This window comes from Apiospora marii, assembly GCF_038362585.1.
Source record: "Apiospora marii strain CBS 49790 chromosome Unknown utg000002l_segment0_segment0, whole genome shotgun sequence".
NCBI lineage: Eukaryota > Fungi > Ascomycota > Sordariomycetes > Amphisphaeriales > Apiosporaceae > Apiospora > Apiospora marii.
Genome location: NW_027117373.1, coordinates 1,529,156 through 1,550,939, shown reverse-complemented (window position 1 = coordinate 1,550,939; position 21,784 = coordinate 1,529,156). Strand labels below are relative to the sequence as shown.

The 21,784-nt window shown below is 54.7% G+C and overlaps 8 protein-coding genes across 8 annotated transcripts; 4 read left to right on the top strand and 4 right to left on the bottom strand.

The window, feature by feature from the left end:
* Window positions 1–1,197: 1,197 nt before the first annotated feature.
* PG985_002176 (cell differentiation protein rcd1) lies at window positions 1,198–2,368 on the top strand (the record flags this gene model as incomplete). Its single annotated transcript, XM_066821945.1, has 2 exons — window positions 1,198–1,750; window positions 1,812–2,368. The coding sequence occupies 2 exons, from the start codon at window positions 1,198–1,200 to the stop codon at window positions 2,366–2,368; spliced, it is 1,110 nt and encodes a 369-aa protein (XP_066689377.1).
* A 1,105-nt stretch (window positions 2,369–3,473) lies between these two features.
* PG985_002175 (uncharacterized protein) lies at window positions 3,474–5,870 on the bottom strand (the record flags this gene model as incomplete). Its single annotated transcript, XM_066821944.1, has 1 exon — window positions 3,474–5,870. One exon carries the CDS (start codon window positions 5,868–5,870, stop codon window positions 3,474–3,476), a length of 2,397 nt encoding a protein of 798 aa, XP_066689376.1.
* Window positions 5,871–6,537: 667 nt separating this feature from the next.
* PG985_002174 (uncharacterized protein) lies at window positions 6,538–7,353 on the top strand (the record flags this gene model as incomplete). Its single annotated transcript, XM_066821943.1, has 1 exon — window positions 6,538–7,353. The coding sequence occupies one exon, from the start codon at window positions 6,538–6,540 to the stop codon at window positions 7,351–7,353; it is 816 nt and encodes a 271-aa protein (XP_066689375.1).
* A 3,376-nt stretch (window positions 7,354–10,729) lies between these two features.
* Window positions 10,730–13,494, bottom strand: PG985_002173 (uncharacterized protein; the record flags this gene model as incomplete). The annotated part of the gene is made up of 2 exons (XM_066821942.1): window positions 10,730–10,938; window positions 10,977–13,494. The coding sequence occupies 2 exons, from the start codon at window positions 13,492–13,494 to the stop codon at window positions 10,730–10,732; spliced, it is 2,727 nt and encodes a 908-aa protein (XP_066689374.1).
* Window positions 13,495–13,977: 483 nt separating this feature from the next.
* Window positions 13,978–14,490, top strand: PG985_002172 (mitochondrial 54S ribosomal protein mL41; the record flags this gene model as incomplete). The annotated part of the gene is made up of 2 exons (XM_066821941.1): window positions 13,978–14,184; window positions 14,368–14,490. 2 exons carry the CDS (start codon window positions 13,978–13,980, stop codon window positions 14,488–14,490), a joined length of 330 nt encoding a protein of 109 aa, XP_066689373.1.
* Window positions 14,491–15,136: 646 nt separating this feature from the next.
* PG985_002171 (uncharacterized protein) lies at window positions 15,137–18,285 on the bottom strand (the record flags this gene model as incomplete). Its single annotated transcript, XM_066821940.1, has 3 exons — window positions 15,137–16,834; window positions 16,896–17,951; window positions 18,217–18,285. The coding sequence occupies 3 exons, from the start codon at window positions 18,283–18,285 to the stop codon at window positions 15,137–15,139; spliced, it is 2,823 nt and encodes a 940-aa protein (XP_066689372.1).
* Window positions 18,286–19,224: 939 nt separating this feature from the next.
* Window positions 19,225–19,966, top strand: PG985_002170 (uncharacterized protein; the record flags this gene model as incomplete). The annotated part of the gene is made up of 2 exons (XM_066821939.1): window positions 19,225–19,258; window positions 19,356–19,966. 2 exons carry the CDS (start codon window positions 19,225–19,227, stop codon window positions 19,964–19,966), a joined length of 645 nt encoding a protein of 214 aa, XP_066689371.1.
* Window positions 19,967–20,209: 243 nt separating this feature from the next.
* Window positions 20,210–21,719, bottom strand: PG985_002169 (BSD domain protein; the record flags this gene model as incomplete). The annotated part of the gene is made up of 3 exons (XM_066821938.1): window positions 20,210–20,625; window positions 20,679–21,426; window positions 21,507–21,719. 3 exons carry the CDS (start codon window positions 21,717–21,719, stop codon window positions 20,210–20,212), a joined length of 1,377 nt encoding a protein of 458 aa, XP_066689370.1.
* Between the last annotated feature and the right edge of the window lie 65 nt (window positions 21,720–21,784).

Below are 21,784 nucleotides of genomic sequence, written 5' to 3'. Positions count from 1 at the left end.
TATCTATGATCCCGGATGTACTATAGCGAAGTATACCGTATCCCTGACTCCTATTGAGCCGAAATAAATGGGGAAAAGAGCCGTACAATACTGTTGCGATTAATTGTCTAGCTATTGCATATATATCAGAGTACGCGATCGGGCTGAGATGAAGCTTTTGGTATTCCAGGTCGGAGCACGGAACAACTTCTACCCTAACCTACTTAGATAACAGATCTACCACCTACTATATCCCTATTCAGCTTAGCGCGAGCGCTACAGCGCAATGCCGCCTGAAGGATGTCAACTCAACCGCCTGTAGGCTGGGTGCATTCAGCAATCAAGCAGCGTGCATTCAATGAGCACTTGAGGTACCTGCCAACTACTAGGTCACAGCAAAGTTGTCCTGCTGCTCACACTCCAACTCCCACTCCTGCTCCTACGGTTGCATGTACTCTCCAAGATCCAATCCTGGCCGGCGAATCAAATCCACTCATCCCATCCTATATGCCCCCAGGGCCTGCGTGTCTAGTAGCCTGTGCCTAAGTAAGTAGCCTGCTTTGGTAGTGGCAGCAGCAGCAGCAGGCGGCTTGAACAGCGGCAAGCAAGCAGTAGCACGGCTGGCTGGGTTCATGTTGTTTCGTTTCTCCATGAGCCTTCGCCAAAAGTTGTGCCTATCGAACCTACCTCATATCACCGTCCTACCTACCCTCCCGCCTCCCACCTTCTCTATCAAGTCTCTTGTAGCCTGGACAACACCGCGCAAGGCCTCTTGGCTTCATTAGTCGACATTCCCGCCTCTCTTCCTCCCGCCGTCGAGCTTGTCAACAATTGGCAACTGAGCCCGCCCGCCCGCCTCGCCTCGCATCGCATCTCGCTCGCGCCCGCACAGCTGCACTGCACGGCAACGCATTTACGAGTCACAGCCTTCCCCTTCTCTCGTCGATATTCTAATCGAGCACTGGATTGGATTAGACTGGTCTGGTCTGCTTCTGGTATGTACACTTGGAATCCTTCTTCTCATCCCAAAGCCAGGTCTGGGACTTATGCATCCCATGAATGCCAAACTTGCCGCGGCTGTGCCGTATCCACCGACTGACCATTGTCACCTTTTTCCTCAGAATCCCAACCCAGTCTGTCCCAAACCGACCCCTCGGCTCGCCGTGCTATTCGACATCACACTCGCATCGTCCAGCATCATCTTGTCGCACGACTACCATGCTACCGAACCCCAGCATGTACGCCCATCATCAATACAACCCGCATGCTGAGCAGTCATGGATGCACCAGCAGCAAGGTCACCAGGCTCAGCAGCAGCAGCAACAGCAGCAGCAGCACCAGGCCCAGCAGCAAGCCGCAGCAGCTGCCGCCGCTGCTCAGCAGGGACACTATGGTCGCATGGCTGGCGCACATCTTAACGTCGCGGCCACTGGTCAGAACTCGGCTGTCCACGTCCAGGACAATGGCATGGACAACGTTTCGGAGGACAATCGGCGAACTCTCAACTACGTCGCCGACCTCCTGAACGAGAGCACCCGCGAGGCAGCACTCCTGGAACTCAGCAAGAAGCGTGAGCAGGTCCCTGAGTTGGCGCTGATACTGTGGCACTCCTTTGGTGTCATGACCTCCCTCACGCAGGAGATCATCTCTGTCTACACGCTTCTCAACCCTTCTCAGCTTACCGCTGCTGCCTCCAACCGCGTCTGCAACGCTTTGGCCCTCTTACAGTGTGTAGCATCGCACAACGACACACGAACCTTGTTTCTCAAAGGTAACTCCCACTTCCCAGGCTCCTTCCTCAGAAGAAAGGACGAAAGCTAACCAGTTCGAAGCTCACATCCCGCTCTACCTGTATCCCTTCTTGAACACGACGTCCAAGTCGCGCCCCTTTGAGTACTTGCGCCTCACCTCGCTCGGTGTCATTGGAGCTTTGGTGAAGAATGACTCCACTGAGGTCATCAACTTCCTTCTGACCACCGAGATCATTCCGCTATGTCTCCGCATCATGGAGACAGGTTCCGAGTTGAGCAAGACGGTTGCCATCTTCATCGTCCAGAAGATCTTGCTTGACGACAACGGTCTCAACTACATCTGCGCTACGTACGAGCGATTCTACGCGGTTGGCACGGTATTGAGCAACATGGTGGCCCAACTGGTCGAGCAACAGACCGCACGTCTCCTTAAGCATGTTGTGCGGTGCTTCTTGCGACTTAGCGACAATGCCCGAGCCCGCGAGGCCCTTAGACAGTGCCTCCCGGAGCCATTACGCGATGCCACCTTCTCTTCCGTCTTGCGCGATGACGCCGCCACTAAGCGCTGCCTGGCCCAGCTGCTTATCAACCTCTCAGATAACGTGGTTGATAACGCGGGCGCCCACCCCGGCCTGTGATTGGCCTCGGCTCTTTGCCATTGGCGTCAGAACTCCAAGCTGGCGTCTGGTTGTCAACTGCCAATCAAGTGACCACTACCCTGGCATGGCATGCGTTTGATTTTCCTTGGTATTACACCGTGTCATATTGCCTTGTGCACGGATTCGACGGAGTTTTCTTTGGGATCTGCATCAGAGAGAGAGAGCCTCTATACCCTTCCTACAAACATCATATACTCGCGTTCTGCACTGCACGGCGTTTAGTGGTTCTGGATTCTGGTTGTTTCGTGGAGTGGAGGGGATACCCCTTATACTAGGCGCGGTGGGTACGAATGTACACTTTGTATTGTATCGAGATGGCAAGGGGGACTATGGGCTTCCGGCCGGGGACGACTCAACGGTGAATCACCCCTTTTCGCATGGAAAAATGGCGTTTCTTTGTTCTGATTTTGGGGAAAAGATCTGAAGTGGGACCAGATGGATGAAGCGAGGAGCGGAAGAGAAAAAAAAAACGGAAGAGAGAGAGACATCGAGTGAGTATGTGATGTGTCTATGGGCTTTTAAGCCACTGACGACTCCCTTGTGTCGTATGAAAAGAGAAATGCGAGTTACGGGCAATGAGGGTGCCGGTAAGAGGGAAGGGGCTTAGACGTGAATCCTGGAGAGGGAGAGGCTCGTTGTCGTTGTTGTCATGTTTGGGAGGTGTTCCAGCAGTTTTCTTTTCTCGCATCAACTTCTGTTTAGGCATTGCGACGGTCGATTGGATGGCGCCTTTGGCGGGGTGTAGATAGGAGTTGGCCCCTTTTGCTTCGGTTTTTTTCTAGATGGTGGGGAAGGAAAGCGGCATCATCATTGTATATGAGCAATGCGGAAAAAAGGATCTTTGCATTCTTCCAAAAATGGTAGTTACGGCCCTTCTTCAGAAATGCGAGCGACGATGTGGTTTCGGTCGGTTGTGTGTGTGTACGATCCATCGATACAGAGAATAGAGTACTGGTAGTAGTGTATAGTATTATGGTATGTGCCCTTGTCATTGGACTAAGTAGCGCATGGGTATATTGATTGTAATGTCTGCTGCCTGCTTCCCGCTTTCTTTCTCTTTCTGTGTGTCTGTATCCTGTTTGTTCTAATCTTCCTCTTCATCGCTGTCATCGCCAAAAATGGCCTTGAGAACATCGTCCTGCGCTCGCTTGCCCTCCAGCGCCTCATTGACGCTGGCGTCCACCACCTCGCCGTTGCCTTCGGGCCCGTCCGCCGTCGTCATTTCCACGTCCCGTGAAGATTCTGCTCCCTGTTGTTGCGGTTGCTGTGCCTGCCTGAGCAGTTCGTCCAGCGTCATGGCAGTCCCTGCTCCTCCCGTCCCGGCTTCGAGCGCGACAGGTGCAGCGGCGGGATATGAAGAAGGATCCATGGATGAAGACATTCTACTGCCAGCCATACCGCCCGCGCCGTACATGGCGGTCTCGAACGGCGACGGCTGCTGCTGCTGCTGCTGCTGTTGCTGTTGCTGCGCCCCGGCTTTGGTCTCGCTGTCGGGCTGGACATGGGCCGGCGGCCGAACATTGAACCGCTTACACAGGAGGCGCGTCGGGTAGAAGTCGGCCGTCGACCGCGTCATGGTACCGAACATGCCGAGCGCGGCAGCCTCTTCGGCCGGGTCCGCGGGCGCTTTGGCCTTGGCCGGCTTAGACAGGAGATCTGCGGTGCCCCCACTGGTATTCTCCGCAGCCGACCTGGTGACCGATGTCGATGAAGCAGATGAGGACGACGTGGTGAACCGCGACGCCATCATGCCCGACATGGGCCGGAAGATGCGCGCGACGCTGTGGAACTCGCGCATCTCGCGGAGGTAGTCCTCGGGCCTCTGCGACGGCGGCTTGGCCGGCAGGGCGGCCGCCTTGCTGTAGCCCGCGGCGTGCTCGAGGTAGGCGCGGTACCGGGCGCGCTTGGCGTCGTCGTCGGCGTAGGGCGTGTTTCCGCCGCTGCTGGTACCGCCGGCAGCGCTGCGGGTGAGAGCCGCAATCGCCGTCTCCTTCTCGAGCGCGAGCACCTGCGACGCCAGCTCCCGTTGCTTCTCCTCGGGCGTCATGGCGTAGCCCGCGGGAATCTCACCCAGCGCCGGCGGCAGGTTGGACTTGCCCGAGGCTGCGGCGAGGCGCTGCCGTGCGTCGGCCGACAGGAAGTCGAAGACGGATTTGCCGGGGAGCTGGGCCTCGCCGAGGAGGGCGGCGCGGGCTTGCGGGTCCAGCTTGGAGGCCTTGGCGGCGTCGGCGGTGGATAGGTACGCGCCGTTGCTGTTGGTGTTGGCGGCATCGCTACCTTTGGGCTTCTTGGCGGATTTCCAGCCTGGCGGGATCTCGGGCGGTGGGTATTTGACGTCGGAGTTGATCATGGATGTGAGTGTATCGGTATCGGTGCCAAAGCTGAAGCCAGCCAGGGGTAGCCGCCCGTCGTGGCATTTCCGTAGATTCTTGCCCGCTTTTGACAGCGCGTCCTTTCGCGTGATCAGCACGGGAGCCGACCGCAAACTGGGATTCACTGCCGTGGTCGCCTTCTTCTTTTTCTTCTTATCGCCCCCTATGACCCGGTTGTAGGATATTCGTGGGCCGATTTCGTACGGGTCCTCGTCATCCGACCCCGTGTCGTTCAGGATTCCTATCCCTATCCCGCCCCGGCTTGGTTTCGCCTTCTTCTTCCCTATCCTCGGCCGTATCAGGGGGCCGTCTTCTTCGTCCTCGTCTGAGCTTCCCGCGCTTGGCCCTTTCCTCGTGCCCGCGGCAGCCATGGGAGCCAGCTTGGCTTCTCCTGCGTACCCCAGGCCTTTGCGATCCAGCTTCTTGACGAAAGCGATCATTTGGACGTTCTCGGGCGCGAAGAGGTAGGTTTCCGCGGCGCCGTCGTCTGCTCTGGTGGCACCGTTCTTGTTGTCGCCCGTATCCAGCCGCGCCGTCCGGCGGATCTTGGGCCCGATGCCCTGGCCCTCTTTCCAGCCCATCCTCTTCAAAAGTTTGATGCCCATTATCTCCCCGGAGGACCGGAACAGGTCCGCGAAGCCTCCTCCACCGCGACGCATGGCGCTGTCTTGCTCTGTCGACCCGAGCCCCGCGAAACCAGCAGCCGTCTGTAGCTTCTGCGCCTCGGCCTGATCCGCCAGGTCCTCCTCGTCCATGAAGTCCTCGGGCCTTTGCTGCTGCAGTTTCGCCGCCGCCGCTCCTCCCTCGGTAGCGCCATCTTTGTCCTTGTTGTGGCGGTTCGTGCGCGACGAGACGAAGGCGGTCGGGGTCCAGCCCTCCTTGGAGCCGACCGTGTTGAAGTAGCCGGCGCTGAAGCCGCCGGTGAAGGCTCCGTGCAGGCGCTTCCGGCCGCGCTCGTCCCTCACCTCCTGCTTCCAGACGGGCACGTAGGAGCCGTCATCGCGCGCCTCGCGGTCGAGCGGCGGCAGCGGGGTGCCGAAGTGGACGTAGGGCGACTGCTGGGTCTGGAGGTCGGCTTCGAAGGTGGCGCGCGGGCGTTTCGTGGACATGCCGACAGACCTCCTTGCCGAGGGTGGTCCGGAGGTAAAGTTTGCAGTGAGGGTCGCAGCAGTTGAGGAGATAGAAATGCAGATAAGTCTGGTGGGAAGCAAACCCAATGGGCAGGCAATGGGGGAACCGACTTATGACGTGGTGGTCGTCGTGAGGAATGCGGTTTGTAAGTGGTTTGGGAGCTCGGAAAGTTGCGATAAGCTTTCTCCCAATGCTTATCGCGGGAAGCAACCTAGGACCTTATTAGCAAGCATCAAGGGTCCATTCAATACCAAGCACCAAGCAGTAGTAGTGCTTGGCCAATGCGCTATAACAACCTCGACCAACTCTTATATCAACAGCCGCATCAGGGATTAATTTTCCAGAAGCATTGCGCCAACAAGGCCGTTTATGCAGGTCTCTCGTGACTAGGTTACGTGCTTGCTACTCCAACCTTGACATGGACGCGGGGGTATGTTTGTTGGCTGCAGGTGCTCTTGGCTGTGGCAAGCCATTGGGGGACTCCCCATATTCGTTGGATTAAGTAATAGATGATCATCGAGTCGTTCCATCTAAATCATTTCGACTTTTTCTCTTCCTCTTCCTCATCCTCATTCGTGCCGTTCCTCCCATTGAATCGATCAGCCAGTACTACTAGTTTCCAATTGTCATCCATCATTGACCACTATGCTTCTATGCGAGAGGGTCGTGGCTCCGACTGAGCTCCTGGAAGCTCTCCTTCTGGGCATGGATATGCGTACCCTCTTGACCGTCGCGCAGCGGGTTTGCCGAAGGTGGCATCATCTCATCTGGACCTCTCCCAGCCTGCAGAAGGCATTGTTCTTTGAGCCAGACCATGCCGTGCCTTCCACAAACCCACTACGAAATCCTCTATTAGCCGAGATCTTCACTGTGTGGTTTGACCACAATCATAATCCCTCGACGGAACGAGGGCCCCGTACGAAAGACCATCACTACTACAAAGACATCCGAGCTAGCCCGTTTGCCAAGAAGTTAGATGTCGTTCTGCACAAGAATGCCACTTGGAAGCAGATGCTCGTGCAGCAGCCACCTCCTGTCTATCTCGGGGACTGGTCACATGAGTATTACGAGATGGGAGATAACGAGAAATTCTTTATAAAGGGGCCGTTCCCGCGTGGTCTTCGGATGGAGAGCTTGTATTCCTTGACATTCAAGCGCCTGGCGTCAGAGGATCGTTCCAGCGTACGTATGCTGTGGGACTTCCCGCGGCATCTAAGCATGTCCAGAAGCAAGGCCCCATGCATTACCGGCGGCCAGACGGCTCAGTTGCCCGGGTTGAAGCAGATTCCCGACGTGGTGATAGAATCCAGTTGGTCTTTCACTTGCGTTCTGGGGGACGGGCTCGAGAGCTTAGCGACTCAAGCAGAATTCACCCTGGACCGAGAAGAGGCGAAAAAGACCATGGCGTTCGTCTTGGAAGAATTAGACAAACTTATGGAAGAGGTAGACGGGAGTCATTAAAAAAATGAAAAAAGGAAGGGGAAAAGGGAGAAGGGGTTACTTACTGATAAGTAGACCGGGGCGCACAGCACCACGGTCTACTAGGCCCGACACAGCGCACCAGACTGTCGCGCCCCCTTCTGGGCCAGGTTCATTGCCTGGGCCCCTAGACAGGCCGATGACCACTGTTGCATCGGCGATTGTCTTCCGGGTATTTAGTTGTTTACGCTTTACCATCACGGTCTGGAGCAGTCGGAGGTTTTTTTATTATGTTGCTTTTGGTGGGATTCGAACGTGGTGTCTTTTCTGGGATCAGTGGCTTTTCTTTTCTGTTGGGTGGAAAGGCCTCACTACCATTACACCATGTGAGTGATGGGTGTAATGGCGACTGCTTGCTGTTGGGAAATCAGCGAGTTATTGTGCCTTATCAATGGGAGCTTGGATGCCTTGGAGGGGGGCTGGGTTTGTTGCCTGGTGGGTGACTGTCTGCCATAGCTATGACTTCTGAGCTTAAGGCAGCTCACTCGGAATTCTGGAACCATTGTATCTTGTCCGTGAGGTACTGCTGTTTGGTACAATAATAAGTCTCGGGGTTCCTGTTCCATCTTCGTCATGGTAACCCATCGAGTGCTTCTCCCACGGCAGGCAACAGACGTGTCCCTTTCGATGGTAATATTGATACCGCCACACGACAAACCACTGTTTCTTAAGATTCTCTTAGGTCTCGGTACTTGTCATGAATATCAAAGCCAGAAATCAAAATTCATAATCTACTACCAGCAGGATTGACTATCTCGGGATTCTTCAAGCCACTTTGCTCTCTTCAGTTGATCCCAAGTACCTTTTCATCTACCCCTTCATTTCCGTTCGACTCTCCATAACGCGGTACAAATAGGGGGAGGGCTATCATCTGCAACGAACAGCCCTCACGGCAAAGCTTCCCAGCAGCAAGGCCGTCGTCCCCCCTTAGTTCCCGTTCATCTCAAAGTCGATCGTCGCGTTACCGCACTTCATGCTGCCACGACGCCACTCATTGTCTGCATGTTTCGTCCCCTTCTTTCCCAAGATGATGTTCCTCAAGTCCCCGTCGCCAAAGTAGAACACCCTCGGATCCGAGCCCTCTTGTCGCGTTATGGCTACGTTGCACCCCTGAAACTTCTTTACAGAACGAAAAGTGTCAAGCTGATGGATGTACCATCGCCCATGCCCGGTACACGACTCATCCGTACGATCGAGGATGGCTTGGCAGTCTTTCCATTCTGCCATTTTCGCATCCGAAGGGGCGGGCTTCCTGGATCGGCGAAGACGGGATCGTCACACCTGAAGTCGATGGGTCCTTGGTATCCGGTAGGTTGGCCGCCGTTTCTCCTGTCCTCGCAACCGTTATGATGCCAATATTCGAAAAGTTTGTTGTCAGGATTCCCATCGACACTGATATTACAGTTGGGTGGATGGTCATCACATAGTGACGCCCTGGCGCTCTTGCCGAGATGGGCTGCTGAGGCTGTCAAACCCCAAGCAAAAATGAAGCTCAATAGTAAATTCATGTTTATAGTTAGAGCCAGTGTGGTCGAGTTCCTACTAGGAAGGATCTTCGAAATGAGAAGAGGAGTGCTCTCGGTGGTTGTTATATAGGTAACTACAGTAGTACTCAAAGTTCAGCCCCTCAAAGAAGAGTCGCCTCGTTATATGATATGGAGGCAAAAGGCTTTCGCTTTGAATGGGGCTCCCATTTTGTTTTTCTTTTCGTGATCGACAATCTTCATCTTCTGGTATACATACATCCTTGCTCATGGTGTCATGTTGCCCTTGACTCAAATACAGGTGTAGGTAGAAGTGACTGGGGGGTAGACAAAGAAATCCCGGTAGACTCAATACGCTTGCCGGCCAGCAGCAAGCTCTCAACAATGGAGTCGAACAAAACGACAGGTGAGAGTTCCTGGTTTGCTGCGATAGCCCTGAAGCATCATCCCAATTCAGCACAATGGCTAGAAGTTGTTTCATCGCTATGGAACGAGAGCTGTTCTAGCAAGCAGCACCCCCTCCAAGAGGCAGCCAGTCGCTTGATGCTATATGTAATCAATCATACCTAGGTAACCTCGAGCCCAACCTGTTTCCCTTTCCTCGTGATAAGTCTACAAGCAACAACCCCCTTTTATTTCTTTTGCTTTCCATACACTTTGAAATCTACCATAGCCTTGCCGCACCTCATACTGCCAGTCCAAAACCCTCCAGTCAAAGTTGCCTTTCCTTGCTTCTGCTCAATAATGTTCTTCAAATCCTCGTTTCCGAATTCTATCGATTTCTCCTTCGAGTCACTCCGTTGAGTCACACCCGCGAAGCAAGTACCAGACGACGCCAAAGGATCGAGACCAGCAGACCCTGCAATTTTCCATTTCCCGTGACCGTTAGGATCAGAAGCTATGTAGTTGGTGATACTCTGGCAATCTTCAGACCCCGCCTGCGGTCCGGTTGCTGAAGAGTTCCTAGGATTAAAAGTAGGATGGCCGCATTTGGTCTCAGACTCTCCAGCCAACGTAGGAGACTCCCCGAACGGCACATTTGTTATAACACTGCTCAACCCGTTGATGCGAGGTATCTCATTAGAGCGGTAGTCCCCGTGAAATGTGACGCCATTTCTCTTCACAACCCGAGTGCCGCCGCCTAGGTATGCCGCCGACGTAGGGAGAACCCAAGCAAATAAATAGTGAAGTAATGATTTTATGGTTTCAGACCAGCTGTATTAGTTATTCAATCAACTAGAAGAAGGAATCTGAAGTTCAAGAGAACAGTGGTTTCGTTTGGTGGTTCTAATGTAGCTGTATCGACACCTCCAAGGGACAGATATTCGTCCATCTTGAGTATTGGAGTGAAGTAAGCTCTTTCAGCACATGGTACCTCAGATCTATTCAGGGGTTTGTTTTGATTCCTTGTTGTTGTTTCCGTGGGTTTGCTCCAGAGACGTATGCTTGTCTAGTCATGCGTCTTCCCACAAGGACAGATTACACGAGCGATGACCACAAGGAGAACAAAGAAGGAACCAGATGAACACAGTACACTGGCTAATACTCACCAACCAACGGAAACACCCTTACAGTACAACTAAGCAAATCCATGTCTGAAAGTCTTGTTATTACATCTTAGTCCACTGAGTCTGCCCCTAATGCATTATCATCAAAAGATGAGCCCCCAGGTAGCGTAAGAAGTGGAAATTGCTTAAAGTTGCTTTCAATGAAACATTATCAAGGAAACAGGCCATACCCTTTCAGAATTCTTTGCTGATAGCGGTGACCACTCACTCCACCCAAGTAGCCTTGGTAATGCAGATTCTATTTTATTTGGTCTATTTGCTGCGTTGACGCATTTCCTTCCTAGAGGACAACGCCTATTCCTACACCTAGTGCTCCGGCCGAGACATAGGCGCAATGACACCCTGCTTGAGCATGACCCTCGGCTTCGTCGCCGCCTGGAACGTCTGCTTGGTGACCCAATCCGGACCCAGCGGCAGGCGGAGCGACCGCTCGTACTGCGTCTGGTTCTCGTAGGTATGCGGCAGGTGAGAAGCGAGATACTTGTCATTCTGTTCCTTGTAGTTAGTATTACTACCTTGTGTAGACATTCAACAGGATGCAGGGTGGAATAACTTGCCTTTTTCGAGCGTTTCTCGCTGATGATGACGTTCTTGAGCTTGTTGTCCTTGCGGTCCGCCTTCTTCACGCCGGCCTGCTTCTCCAAGAACCGTCCCTGGTGGCGCTTCTGCTCCCGCTTCGAGACGCCCTCGCCCACCCAGCTGCCCCAGCCCGGCATGGTCTTGTCGATGGTCTTCTCGTCTTGCTCCTCCTGGAGCTCATGCTTCTCCGCATCAAAGTCGGCGACCACGTCAAGGCCACCGAAGGCTTTGTCGAGAAGCTCTTGCTCGCTGAAGCGGATCGGCATATGGTTCTCGCCATCGTCGGACGCATCGTCATCACCGGCCATGGTATTCCGCTGCTTAGTAATTGCAGGCTTTCGCTGAGACTTGGTGTCGGGTTGAGGAGCACGAACGACGGCACTGGAGTCGAGATCCAGCACATCGGTGTTTGCGGCGGCTCTCATCCTCTTGTCCTTCTTGGAAAGTTTCTCGGCAGGAGCAGCAGACCACGCGCCTTGAGTGGGTTTGATGACGTGCTCTCGATCTGCCGAAGTTGCTACATGCGCGGCTGCGTCGTTCTTTTCAGAAAGGATCTTTCCGAGCGCCTCGGCAACTTCCTCTTGCCTTGGCTTCTTTTCCTTCCTCTTCTTCATGGCAAGGACACTGTTACCGTCGGCATCCGTGACAGGACCGCCAAACGTCTTCCGGCCAACGACACCTTCGGCTTCAGAAGCATCAGAGTCGTTGTCTGAGCCGTCTTCAGCCCGGAGCTGTTTGAGTATTTGTTTAGTCAACTCATCGTTCGCCTGCTTCTTTGCCGCTTCGCTCTTCTTCATGAAAGGTAGGTTCAGGAGTTTAGAGTTAGGCCCGTCATTGGTGTTCTCAGCAGCCTCGAGTTCCCGCATGATGCGCTTTCGGTCGTCAGCATCCTCTGAATCTGCAGAATAGTCCGAGTCATCGTCGTCATCGCTTCCCTTCTCGGGCCGGCCGTCGACACGACGGCGCAGCTCTTCGTTTCGCCGCGCCATATCGGCGATACCTGTCCGTACATCTTCGTCCCACGCGGCACGGCCATTCTTGTTGGCCATTTTGGCCCACTTGCTTTCTCTATGCCGGGCACCCATTCTTTCCGTAGCACGTTGTCGCTCCATGGCTTCCCTCTCTTCTTCAGAGTCGATCTCACCCGCGGCAACTCTAACCTCATGTTCCTTCATGTCCTCCTTCTCGCGTTGCTTCCTGTGAATACGATGGAACGTTTTCGACTTGATCTTCTTCAACCGCTTAGCTCTCTTGTCTTCTCGGGACTTGAGTTCACGTTCTTTGCGGCGCTCAATGAGGGTTTGCCTCGAAAGAGCTTGTTGATCTTCGTCATCATCCATCTTCCCTTGACCCTTCTCTGCGCTGGGGCCCAAACCACTCTGTTCCATAATGCCCAGAATAGTCTGCTCTAGCTCGTTGGTGGCCGCCTTCTGGTTTATCGGTTGGATTGCCGTGTTGTCGAGCTTTGCCAAACCAGTCTCGTTCTGAGCCAAAGGAAACATGAGATGGTCTGCACGCCGGTTCTGCTTTACTGTTTCAGTCCAGCGATCGAGCGTCTTGTTGGTCTGCGCGTAAGCAACTTCGCGGTCCAGGCGACCTTGAGCTCTCCGAGCCAGGGGCACATCCAGTTTCTGTGGCTTGCTTGACCGCTTCTCCTTGTTCATAAGCTTGACGGACTGCTTCAATTGGGGATCTTTGATACCGGTGAGGCCGAGGTCCTTCAGATCGATCTTGGACTTGTTTTGCGACGCTACCGGTTCTTCGTCTTCGTCGTCTTGCGCAGCTCCGCCAAACTTCGAGACGAAGTCTTTGACGCCGGCCCCATCGAAGTCGCTGTCATCCTCCTCCTCGGAGGAATCCTGGCTAGGATCGCTTTCATCGGAACACGACTCCTCGTCGGAATCATCGTCTGCCGCTTCGTCCTCCGGTCCGTCGTCGTCGGACATGGACATGTCCAGAGCTGCCGCAAGATCGATGGCGTCGGAGCCAAGAGACTCGTCGTCACTGTCCTCCTCCTCCTCGTCCTGCTTCTTGCCGGCCTTCTTGCTTCCGCCAAACGCGTAGCCGTCGAACCGCTCCTCGTCGCTTTCGCCAAATGCCTCGTCCGACTCGATCTCGGAATCGTCGTCCTCGTTACCGGTGACGCCAACTCTCCACTCGTTGCCGTCGCTGTCGCTGCCGTACTCGATCGCCTGGCCGTCTTCGTCTCGGGTCGCCCTTCGCACCTTCCGCGGCCTCTCGTCCTCCTCGTCTTCATCATCGTCCTCGTCATCGCCGCCGTTCTCCACAACCTTGCCTGGCCCAAAGTCGACGTCGAGACCCCTGTTTCGGGGAGTGCGCTTGGTCTTTTGGGCATGGTGATCGGACGCAATGGCGAATGCGTTCATGGCCGTGGTTTTCGCCCTGGCTTTGGACCTGGTCCTCTTGTTGCCAGCGCCCTTGGCGGGGCCGGCGGCCATCAAGGGCCGGCCATGGGCTTCGCGACCTCCCATATTGTGTATACGAACTAGGGTTCTTCCACTTGGTTGGGAGGGAGAGCCAGAGCCAATCCGATAAACGCTAGTTCTCAGGCAAATTGACGTCGAGTCTGTTGCTCGCTGTCGTCGTAATTGCCAGTCGAATTTGCAGCTGATGATGTACTACTTTGAGTATACCAGACCAGGAACTTTTAGGCGGTCGCCCAACTTTTTTCTGCCGGCCTGTGGGTGGGGTGCAAAGCTGTAGCTTTCCCACTGTAACGGACCCCTCGATCCCTGCATCCCCACTGTAAGCCATTATCGATTAGCCACCAATGAATCAATCGGGGGGCGGATCCCCTGCCAGTCATCAATTGATTCAATTCTTCGTCGTCGGCCCAGGCCCGGAAAATAAATCGAATGCACGCGCCCACCGTTGATGCGGTATCGACGACATAACACCCACCACCCTTCGAACCAGCAACTCGACGACCAACCCCCGCGCACACATCCGACAAGATGCCCCGCGGCAGCAAACCCAGACAGGTCTTTCAGGTGGCGCGGAGATTCCGCAAGCTGCCGCTGACGACCAAGGACATCAACAAGGGCTTCTACAAGGGTACGGGAACGGGCTCCATGGGTAGCCACACCAAGTTCGGAGGCTACATAATCGACTGGCAGAAGGTGCGGACGTACGTGGTGCCTCCGGGGCTTGACTCCTTTAAGGTAAGAAATCATCTCAGGGCGGCGGAGGCGGGAAGACAAGCGCACACGCATAGGAAGCAGATATAGGGAATCGCTTACGCTGCGCACCCAAGACGGCCGCGTGCGAATTGCGACGGATATGAGGTCTTGCCGGCGTCAACATAGATCGGACATGGAAATATGCTAATACAATTTGCGCAACAGCTGAGCCCCTTCGTCACTCGCAAGGTGGAACCGGCCCGCGGCGAGTACACCGGCTATGCCAAAGGCCCCAAGAGTCCTGAGATGTATCTTGAGCGATGGAAGGAGCAGAACGGTCTGGACTAGATGGACACAAAGTCCTATGGCCAACATACGCTGGCCCAATTCCACTACGAGTCTGGGCACGCCAAGCGAGAGAAGGCAGCGGGGAACCTATCAAAAGAGATGGCCTCAGAGCCACCGTAGCTCTTTTGCCAGACGCAAAGACGTCCGTGTCGACAGGCCAGGAGGCTTCAAGAAGCCATTGCCGGCCTTTGGGGACCTGTATAAAGTTCCCGTCATGAAAGGGGGTGAGACGACCTCAGGGGCTCACCACTCTTGTATCCATATAAATTATATGTATATCAACTTGTAAAACACACGTTGCGCAGCCATCTTTCTGTGGTCTTGACAATGCGACAATGCGGGCTATAAAATGTCACGATAGAGGCCATTCCATTGTGGTATTGCCCTAGCTGTATGTTTTATCCTTGACTTTCATGTTGGTGTGGTTGAAAAAGTAGGTAATTATATTCCGAGCGACAGTTATTATTAGGGTAATATAGGTAGTACAATTTAGGTGGAAATTTTGCACCTGATGGGGTATCGACACGTTTACTCCGTCCCAGTTCCCTTTCTGTTATTACAATTGCGTTCCTCACTTCCTCCCCCCCCCCTCCGTCTTCCCCGTCCTCCATCGCCACGCACCACGGACTCACTACAGCCGCCTGCACTACTGGGTTTTGGGCAGGTCTTCCATGGCAGTGACGAACGTCTCCAATTGCGGCCTCTCGGCCTGTTGTGCAGCGGCACCGCCGGCCACGATCGGCGCTGCTGGCCCCAAGCCATTGTTGGTCTTCTCCAGGAGCGGCGTGGGTTCAGCGCTAGCAATTGGACTGACAGCTGGGCTGGCGGAACGGGGAGTACCGGCAGTAACGGGTTCACCCTCTTCCATGTCATCGACGGCAGCTACTTTCGGGCTCAGCGACCGGGGAAGCTCGTACTCTGATCCTGACTGCTGAGACATGGCTTCTGTACCTGCAATGCTCTTGATAGCTGCCACACTTGTGGTAGACGCTACCTCAAGACTCATTGGTCGCGGGCTAGCAAACCCAGGGGATAGTTGGCCATCCGCGTTGGATGTAAGGGTAATCATGCTCGCGGTTTCCGCTTCCTTGTGGATGCTGAAAGGTACCGCAATACCTTCAACCATGGGCCGTTTCCCCGTGGCGCCAGTCGCAGGTGAGTAGTCAGGGGTAAGAAGCCCGTTTCGAGAGGCGCTCTCGCCTTGCTCAGGCTGTTGCCCAGCAGTGCGTTGTGCCATCAGAGAATCGAGAGCAGTAGCGGCTTCCTTGCCTTCATCCGAGTTCTGACTGTTGTAACGCACCATACGCCGCCTCGACGGGCTTCGACTAGATGCGTACTTCTTCCTCATGGCGGTCACTTCTTCTTGGTTGTCCAACTCCGATCGAGAACGAGCACCAGCACCCTCATCCTTAGTGGCGACCTTGACATCCGGGGCTTTATCTGCCACCTGCTCCCGGTTCTTGGTCATTTCGTCATGCTTGGATCCCCATAGAGACCACAGCGAAAGACCCACGCTCTTGCGCCTCTTGCGCTCAGCATACGCATCGCCCTTCTTCCTACGACCGGCGAGAGCGCTGGGCGGCGGTAGCTCTCCCTCGAAGATCTCGTAGCCACCAACCAACTCCTTAATCCGGCGTTTCTGAATCTTGGCTTTGACTGACGAAAAGCGATGGTCCCATTGCGAGCGCGTCTCGAGCCACTTCCGCACTGGCCCTTCCTTTATGACACCAACATCATTGGCGCTCACGTTGCAAGCTGGCAGATCCGCTTCAGGTTCAAGAGGTCTGGTTGCGCCATGACGGCTCACCCTTTGCCGGATCATGTGATGTTTGAAGGGTGGTAGTTCGTCACCAGCCTTCCCAACAGTTGGGGCATTGGAAGTTTCGCCCGAATCGGTTTCCGTCTTGGTGGGGACCTTGTCACCATCACTGTCCGACTCAGAATTGGTAATCACCGAGATATCATCATCATCGAGGATTTCGATCTCCGTTCTTTGAGCCTTTGCGAGGGCCCACGCACCAAACTGTGCGACAGACCTGTACATGAACTTCGCTGGACGTGTGAAACTGAGTGTAGGTGCAACATGGCATAGATCATCCCACACTTGAAGCTGAACATCAGTCGGCTTGAAGCGTGCCAGCTGCTCTCTCGCAGTGTCGTCCAGGTTCTCATCACGGGGAGCATATTTCTCGGGGTTGGCGCACTTGTGGGCGAGATATATCTGCTCGTCGCGAAGAACCTCACCACCTCCCACCATAATGAGTAATGGGCACAGCCCGCCAAGTGTAGGCTGCATGACTGGGCTCACAAGTGGATGTGACAACAGGTTGTTCGTGGTGTACATCTAAGTCTAATCAGCAACTTGTGCGGAAAACGAGGGCAGGGGGATGAGCATCGAGGCATACCTGGATTTGTTCCTTCAATTCAATAATCTTTCCATCGATCTCAATAGAAAGATAGGCAGGCGGGGGTGGCGGGATATCATCTGGTAGAGCAGAACCAGCAACCGTATCCCCTTTCGCTTGCGTCCTGAGACCGTCCAGATGACCAAGATCCTCTGGGACGTCCTTGCTGATGCCCTTTTCCTCGGCCGGGTCTGGCTTCTTCGATTTCTCGTGGTTCGACTTGGTTTGTTTCTCGATTTGGTCCTTTAGTAGCTCATGCTCTTCAGGGTTCCAAGGGGGCCAAGCCTTGGAAGGCTTGTGATGAAATCCGTTTTGAGGGATGTAGTCGAAAGGGCATTCCATGGCGACACTCGGAAACGAGTGTGTCAGATCAACCCAGGGGCTGATGAGAATGGCGCCTGCTGGAAGGGGAAGACCGCGATCTCGTATTGTGACCAGCAAGCTCAGAACCATGCCACCTCCTGCCGAATCGCCAGCGAAGATGATCGTGCTGGGGTCCTGAACCGTGAGCAAGTACATGTACGCCGCCAAGCAGTCATGGAGGCCGCATGGGAAGGGGTACTGCGGCGACAAGCGATACTTTGGCGCAAACACTCTCGCCTTCAGTTTCCTGGCATGGCGCTGCATCTGATAACGGTGCTCGTCTACGGAGCCGAAGAAATAAGCGCCACCGTGGATATAGAGCATGACTCTTTTGCCGGGATCCTCATTCTTCTTGCGCTCGTTGTAGTCTGATCTCATCTCGATCCATTCAGCAGCTAGGGGGCTTTCCATCTTGCGCCATTGCCACCAGGTCTTGCCGCCGACTTGTCTGATGCCTTCGGGACCCAACTGGTTGGTGATGGCGACAGCAGCTTCCTCGATCTTCTCGGTGGGAATTTTGACTTCGTCCACCTTGACCCATTGTGGGTGTGGAACCCATTGCGCCGTGAAGGCTTGAAGCTCCTCGACGGTATGTTGCGATGCGTATGCCAGGAACGATCGTATCAGATGCAAGCCCTCATCATATGACAGGTGGGCAGTCGGTCGTTGTTTAAGGGGTTTCCGATTCAGGTACTGCAAGCACAAGCAAAAGATGTTAGTCAGTCAAAAGATCGACAGTATCTAAGTATGACAGATCAAAGTATGACGGATACAAGTCACGGCAGAGATGGCCCAATAAGTGTTCGTCCGAAGGGGCCAAGTGGTAGTATGACAGACTAGCCATTCCCAATATCTCTTGGCTTCAGCGCATCTTAGGCCATAGGTACAAGATGTATGGTATGCACATAGCTGATTAAATTGGGCCAGATATGCGGGTAAACCAGCGAAGACAACGTACATGAGACAGGAAGGTCGAGAGGACCGTCGGCGTCACCGCCATGCCAACCGTGGCGGTGGTGAGAGGCATGTTTGCTGGTCTGAGCGACGGCGACACAATGTACGATAGCAACGCAGCGATTAGAGTATGACGAGGAAAAAAAAAGAAAATGTACTGGAGCTCTTGTAGGGTCCCAAGGTTAAAGAGAGAGACGCGACATCTCAGGAGAAAACAGGATCTGTCGCCCAAATCAGACGAAACAAGGAGCAACAAAAGAGGACCACCGACCCTAGGCGAAATCAAAGGTCTAGGCCTCGATGCGACCTTACGAGCGACCCGAGACTTGGGGAGTTTCTGCCGGAATGGAACCAGCTCAGAGTCGGGGTCTGATAGGTGATGTCATTTTAAATATTAGGTCCAATGTCGGGGGAACCAAACAAAGCTGTCTTGGTCGTAGTCAGGTAGCACCAGCCAGCCGTCGCTGGGTGCTCATTCGCTTCAATTCAATAGTGGCTGGCCGCTTACTCAAGGACCTCAGTCAAGGTACTTCCATCTTAAATTCTCCCGAGGAATTCACCTAGCACGTCAATTACAGTAGGCATTTTACTCGTGAGGAAAATCCCTATCTTGCCAGGCCTCAAGAATGACCTGACAGCATGGAGCCGCCATAGGCATGTAAGATGAACGCAGAGTTCACCTCACGGCCGAGACACCCCACAGTCCTGTAATTAATCGCTACTAGAGATGTGCTGCCATCTGAAAGGGGTATTCTCTTAAATGCGATGCCGCATTGGGGGTCCTTGGCGAATCTTAGTGCTGGAGATTACTGCAGCAGCAGTCCGCAGTAATCCGCCTACAACCCCACTGAAGTTCCCAGTACGTACAGGGGGCTCTCGGCAGCTAGCGGTGAACAGCAGCAGAAACACAAAATTTGAGAATCGCTATGCTCAGGTCTCATTATTTTGCCCCGCGATCCCAGAGCCCCTCCATCACAGCGCATTCAGAGTACTGACCCTAGTAATCGCAAACATGGCTTCGTCTCAACCCAAGCCGGCAACGCCTGGTAAGCAGTGTATTACTGGATCTTTTCTTTTGGTCAAGATGCGAAGATCGTGAACTGTGTTTTGCTGACAATGTTTCCTTCTTTCCTCCTTGAGCAGAAACACGGCAAGAGAACTTCGAGCAAGCCGTCGCTCTCTCTCTCAACCTCTGGCCCGCCCTGACCCTGGCCGTCCAAAACAAATGGAGCGAGAACTCCGGCGACGACCCCGAAGACGTGCGCGCCTGGTTCGTGGGCGCCATGATTGAGCTGTTCCCCGACTTTGTCAAGCTGGCCCAGTTCGAGACGGCCAACGGCGACAAGAAGAAGAAGCCCGCCGAGCTCGAGGAGCCCGACCTCGAGGACGTCGAGGGCCGCCTGCTGCAGGTCATGGAGGACGAGTTCACCGTCGTGGTGGACGACGACTCGAGCTACGAAGTCGCCCAACAGATTGTCGGCCTGCGCGCCGCGTGCATCAAGAGCCAGCACGCGACCATCGACGAAGTCGAGCAATTGCGACAGCGGTGGTTGAGCAAGAAGGGCCAGAAGGTCGCCGTGCAGCAAGGACCCGAGCAGGACCAGGAGACCGACTCCGAGGAGGACGACTCTGAAGATGACGGAGACGACACCAACATGGACGAAGCTCCCGCATTGGTCCCGACCGCACCGAAGGCAAAGCCAGAGCCTGAGATTGACGAGGACGGATTCACCATGGTCTCAAAGAAGCGATGAACTTCTGGAAGCAAAAAGACAATACTCAATTGCGACGATAAGCTGCAGATAAGAACTTGTTCTTGACCATGATTACGTGCGGGTGCTGTGTGAAGGATATACAGAGAGAGCTACCGCGCCACTATCCTACTTCAACCCGCCAACCCGAACCTGATGCCACTCCCGACGCCATAGAAACGTGTCAAAATAAGGTCATGAGCCAGAGAGAGTGCCGAGCTACGAATAACTGCAGTCTACGGAGATCTACTCCCAATCCTCTTCATCGCTGTCATCACTGTCATCGCTATCATCGCTGTCACCGTCCTTGCGTGATTCCTTGGGGCTGTTGGGGGCTTGGCTGGGGTTGCCTGAAGCCGCACCGACGACATCATAGCTGGTATCACTGTCTGCCTGCGACTTCTCGTCGTTCGATTTGCGGGGTTCCGCCGGTTTTAGGAGGTTCTTGTTCGCCACTTTGCCGGCCGGCGGGTGAATGGTCGTAGATGATTCGGTCGAGGCTGGTCTCAGGGGCTTGTCGGTAGGCTTGCTAGGCGCGGTCGGCTCGTCATCCGAGTCTTCGTCGGAATCCGACTCTTCTTCCTCCTCCTCCTCTTCCTCCTCCTCTTCCTCCTCCTCTTCCGAGTCCTCGTCCCAGCCTACTTCCTCCTCCGCGGAAGCAGCTAGTTACCATGTTAGAATAAATGATGTTTGACAAATCATGCATAATACGTACCCTTAAGTAGGTCGCGGCGGCGTGCCTCGGCCGTTTCAATGCTGTGCCTGAGGAAATAGTATCTCTTCCAGAAGTCTGCGTAGGGCACCTGGTCGGGCACCAGCTTCTCCATGGACGCTCGCAGTTCGGGGTACTTGGCGAGGTCGCTGCTGATATCTTCGGTCTTCTTCTCGGCATCGAAATCCTGGCCCCAGGACGCGAATTCGGTACTGGTGGGATCCTTTGTAAAACTGTCGGTGGTGGTATGGATGACATGTAGCTGCGCATCGTATCTCGAAGTATGAATGACCCGCTTGCCCGAGGCGTCCTTGCTCTCGAAGAGCACCGTGTTGTTTCCCTGTTCGTCTCCGGTGGCGGGCGTGATGCTGACAGCCTCCTTGAGGAAGTCGCGGAGGTTGGCGCCAAACTTGAGTAGGGCTTCGTCCGCCGCGTCCTCGGCCTGCTGGATGTCCTTGAGCCTCTTGGCGCCTTCGGCCTTCAACCTGGCGATCAGCGATTCGTTCTCCTTGATCGCCTGCTCGGAGCTCATATCTCGGGTGCCGGTGGGTGTCGCGTCGGCCTCCTTGTCCTTGCTGCCGTCTTTGTCTGCCGACGACGACGCTTCGCCTTCGGCGGGGGGCTGGCCCGTGACGACGGATAGCGCCCGTGTGCGGGCTATGAGGGAGGTTCGGAGGTCGGCAGCGCCCCGGGCGGCGTCGACGCCGAGCGAGGTAATCTCTTGCGATGCTTCCCTGTAGACGGGCTCGACCTAGATAAGATTGCAAAGCAGGGGGCTGTCAGTGACGGGGTTCCGCCCACCATCCGGAGAGGGGCTCATTAGCGACGGACCTGTTTGACCACATTTCCAAAGAACCCTCCGAGTCTAGAGCCCCACGCGCTCGTGGAGATGGCTTTGTAGGCTTCCTGTAAGTCTTCGTTCAGGGTGTGCTGCGGCTGCTGTGGCTGCTCGGGCTTTTTGTCATCGGCCGAAGACGACGACGACGCCGCCTGGGCATTGTCCCGCAGCGCCTCCTCGGCGATGTGATCGTATTGCAGATCCATCGAGACAAACAAGCGAACTTGTGCTTTTCAAGACGTTGGAGAGGCTCTTGGCGATACAAAATGGG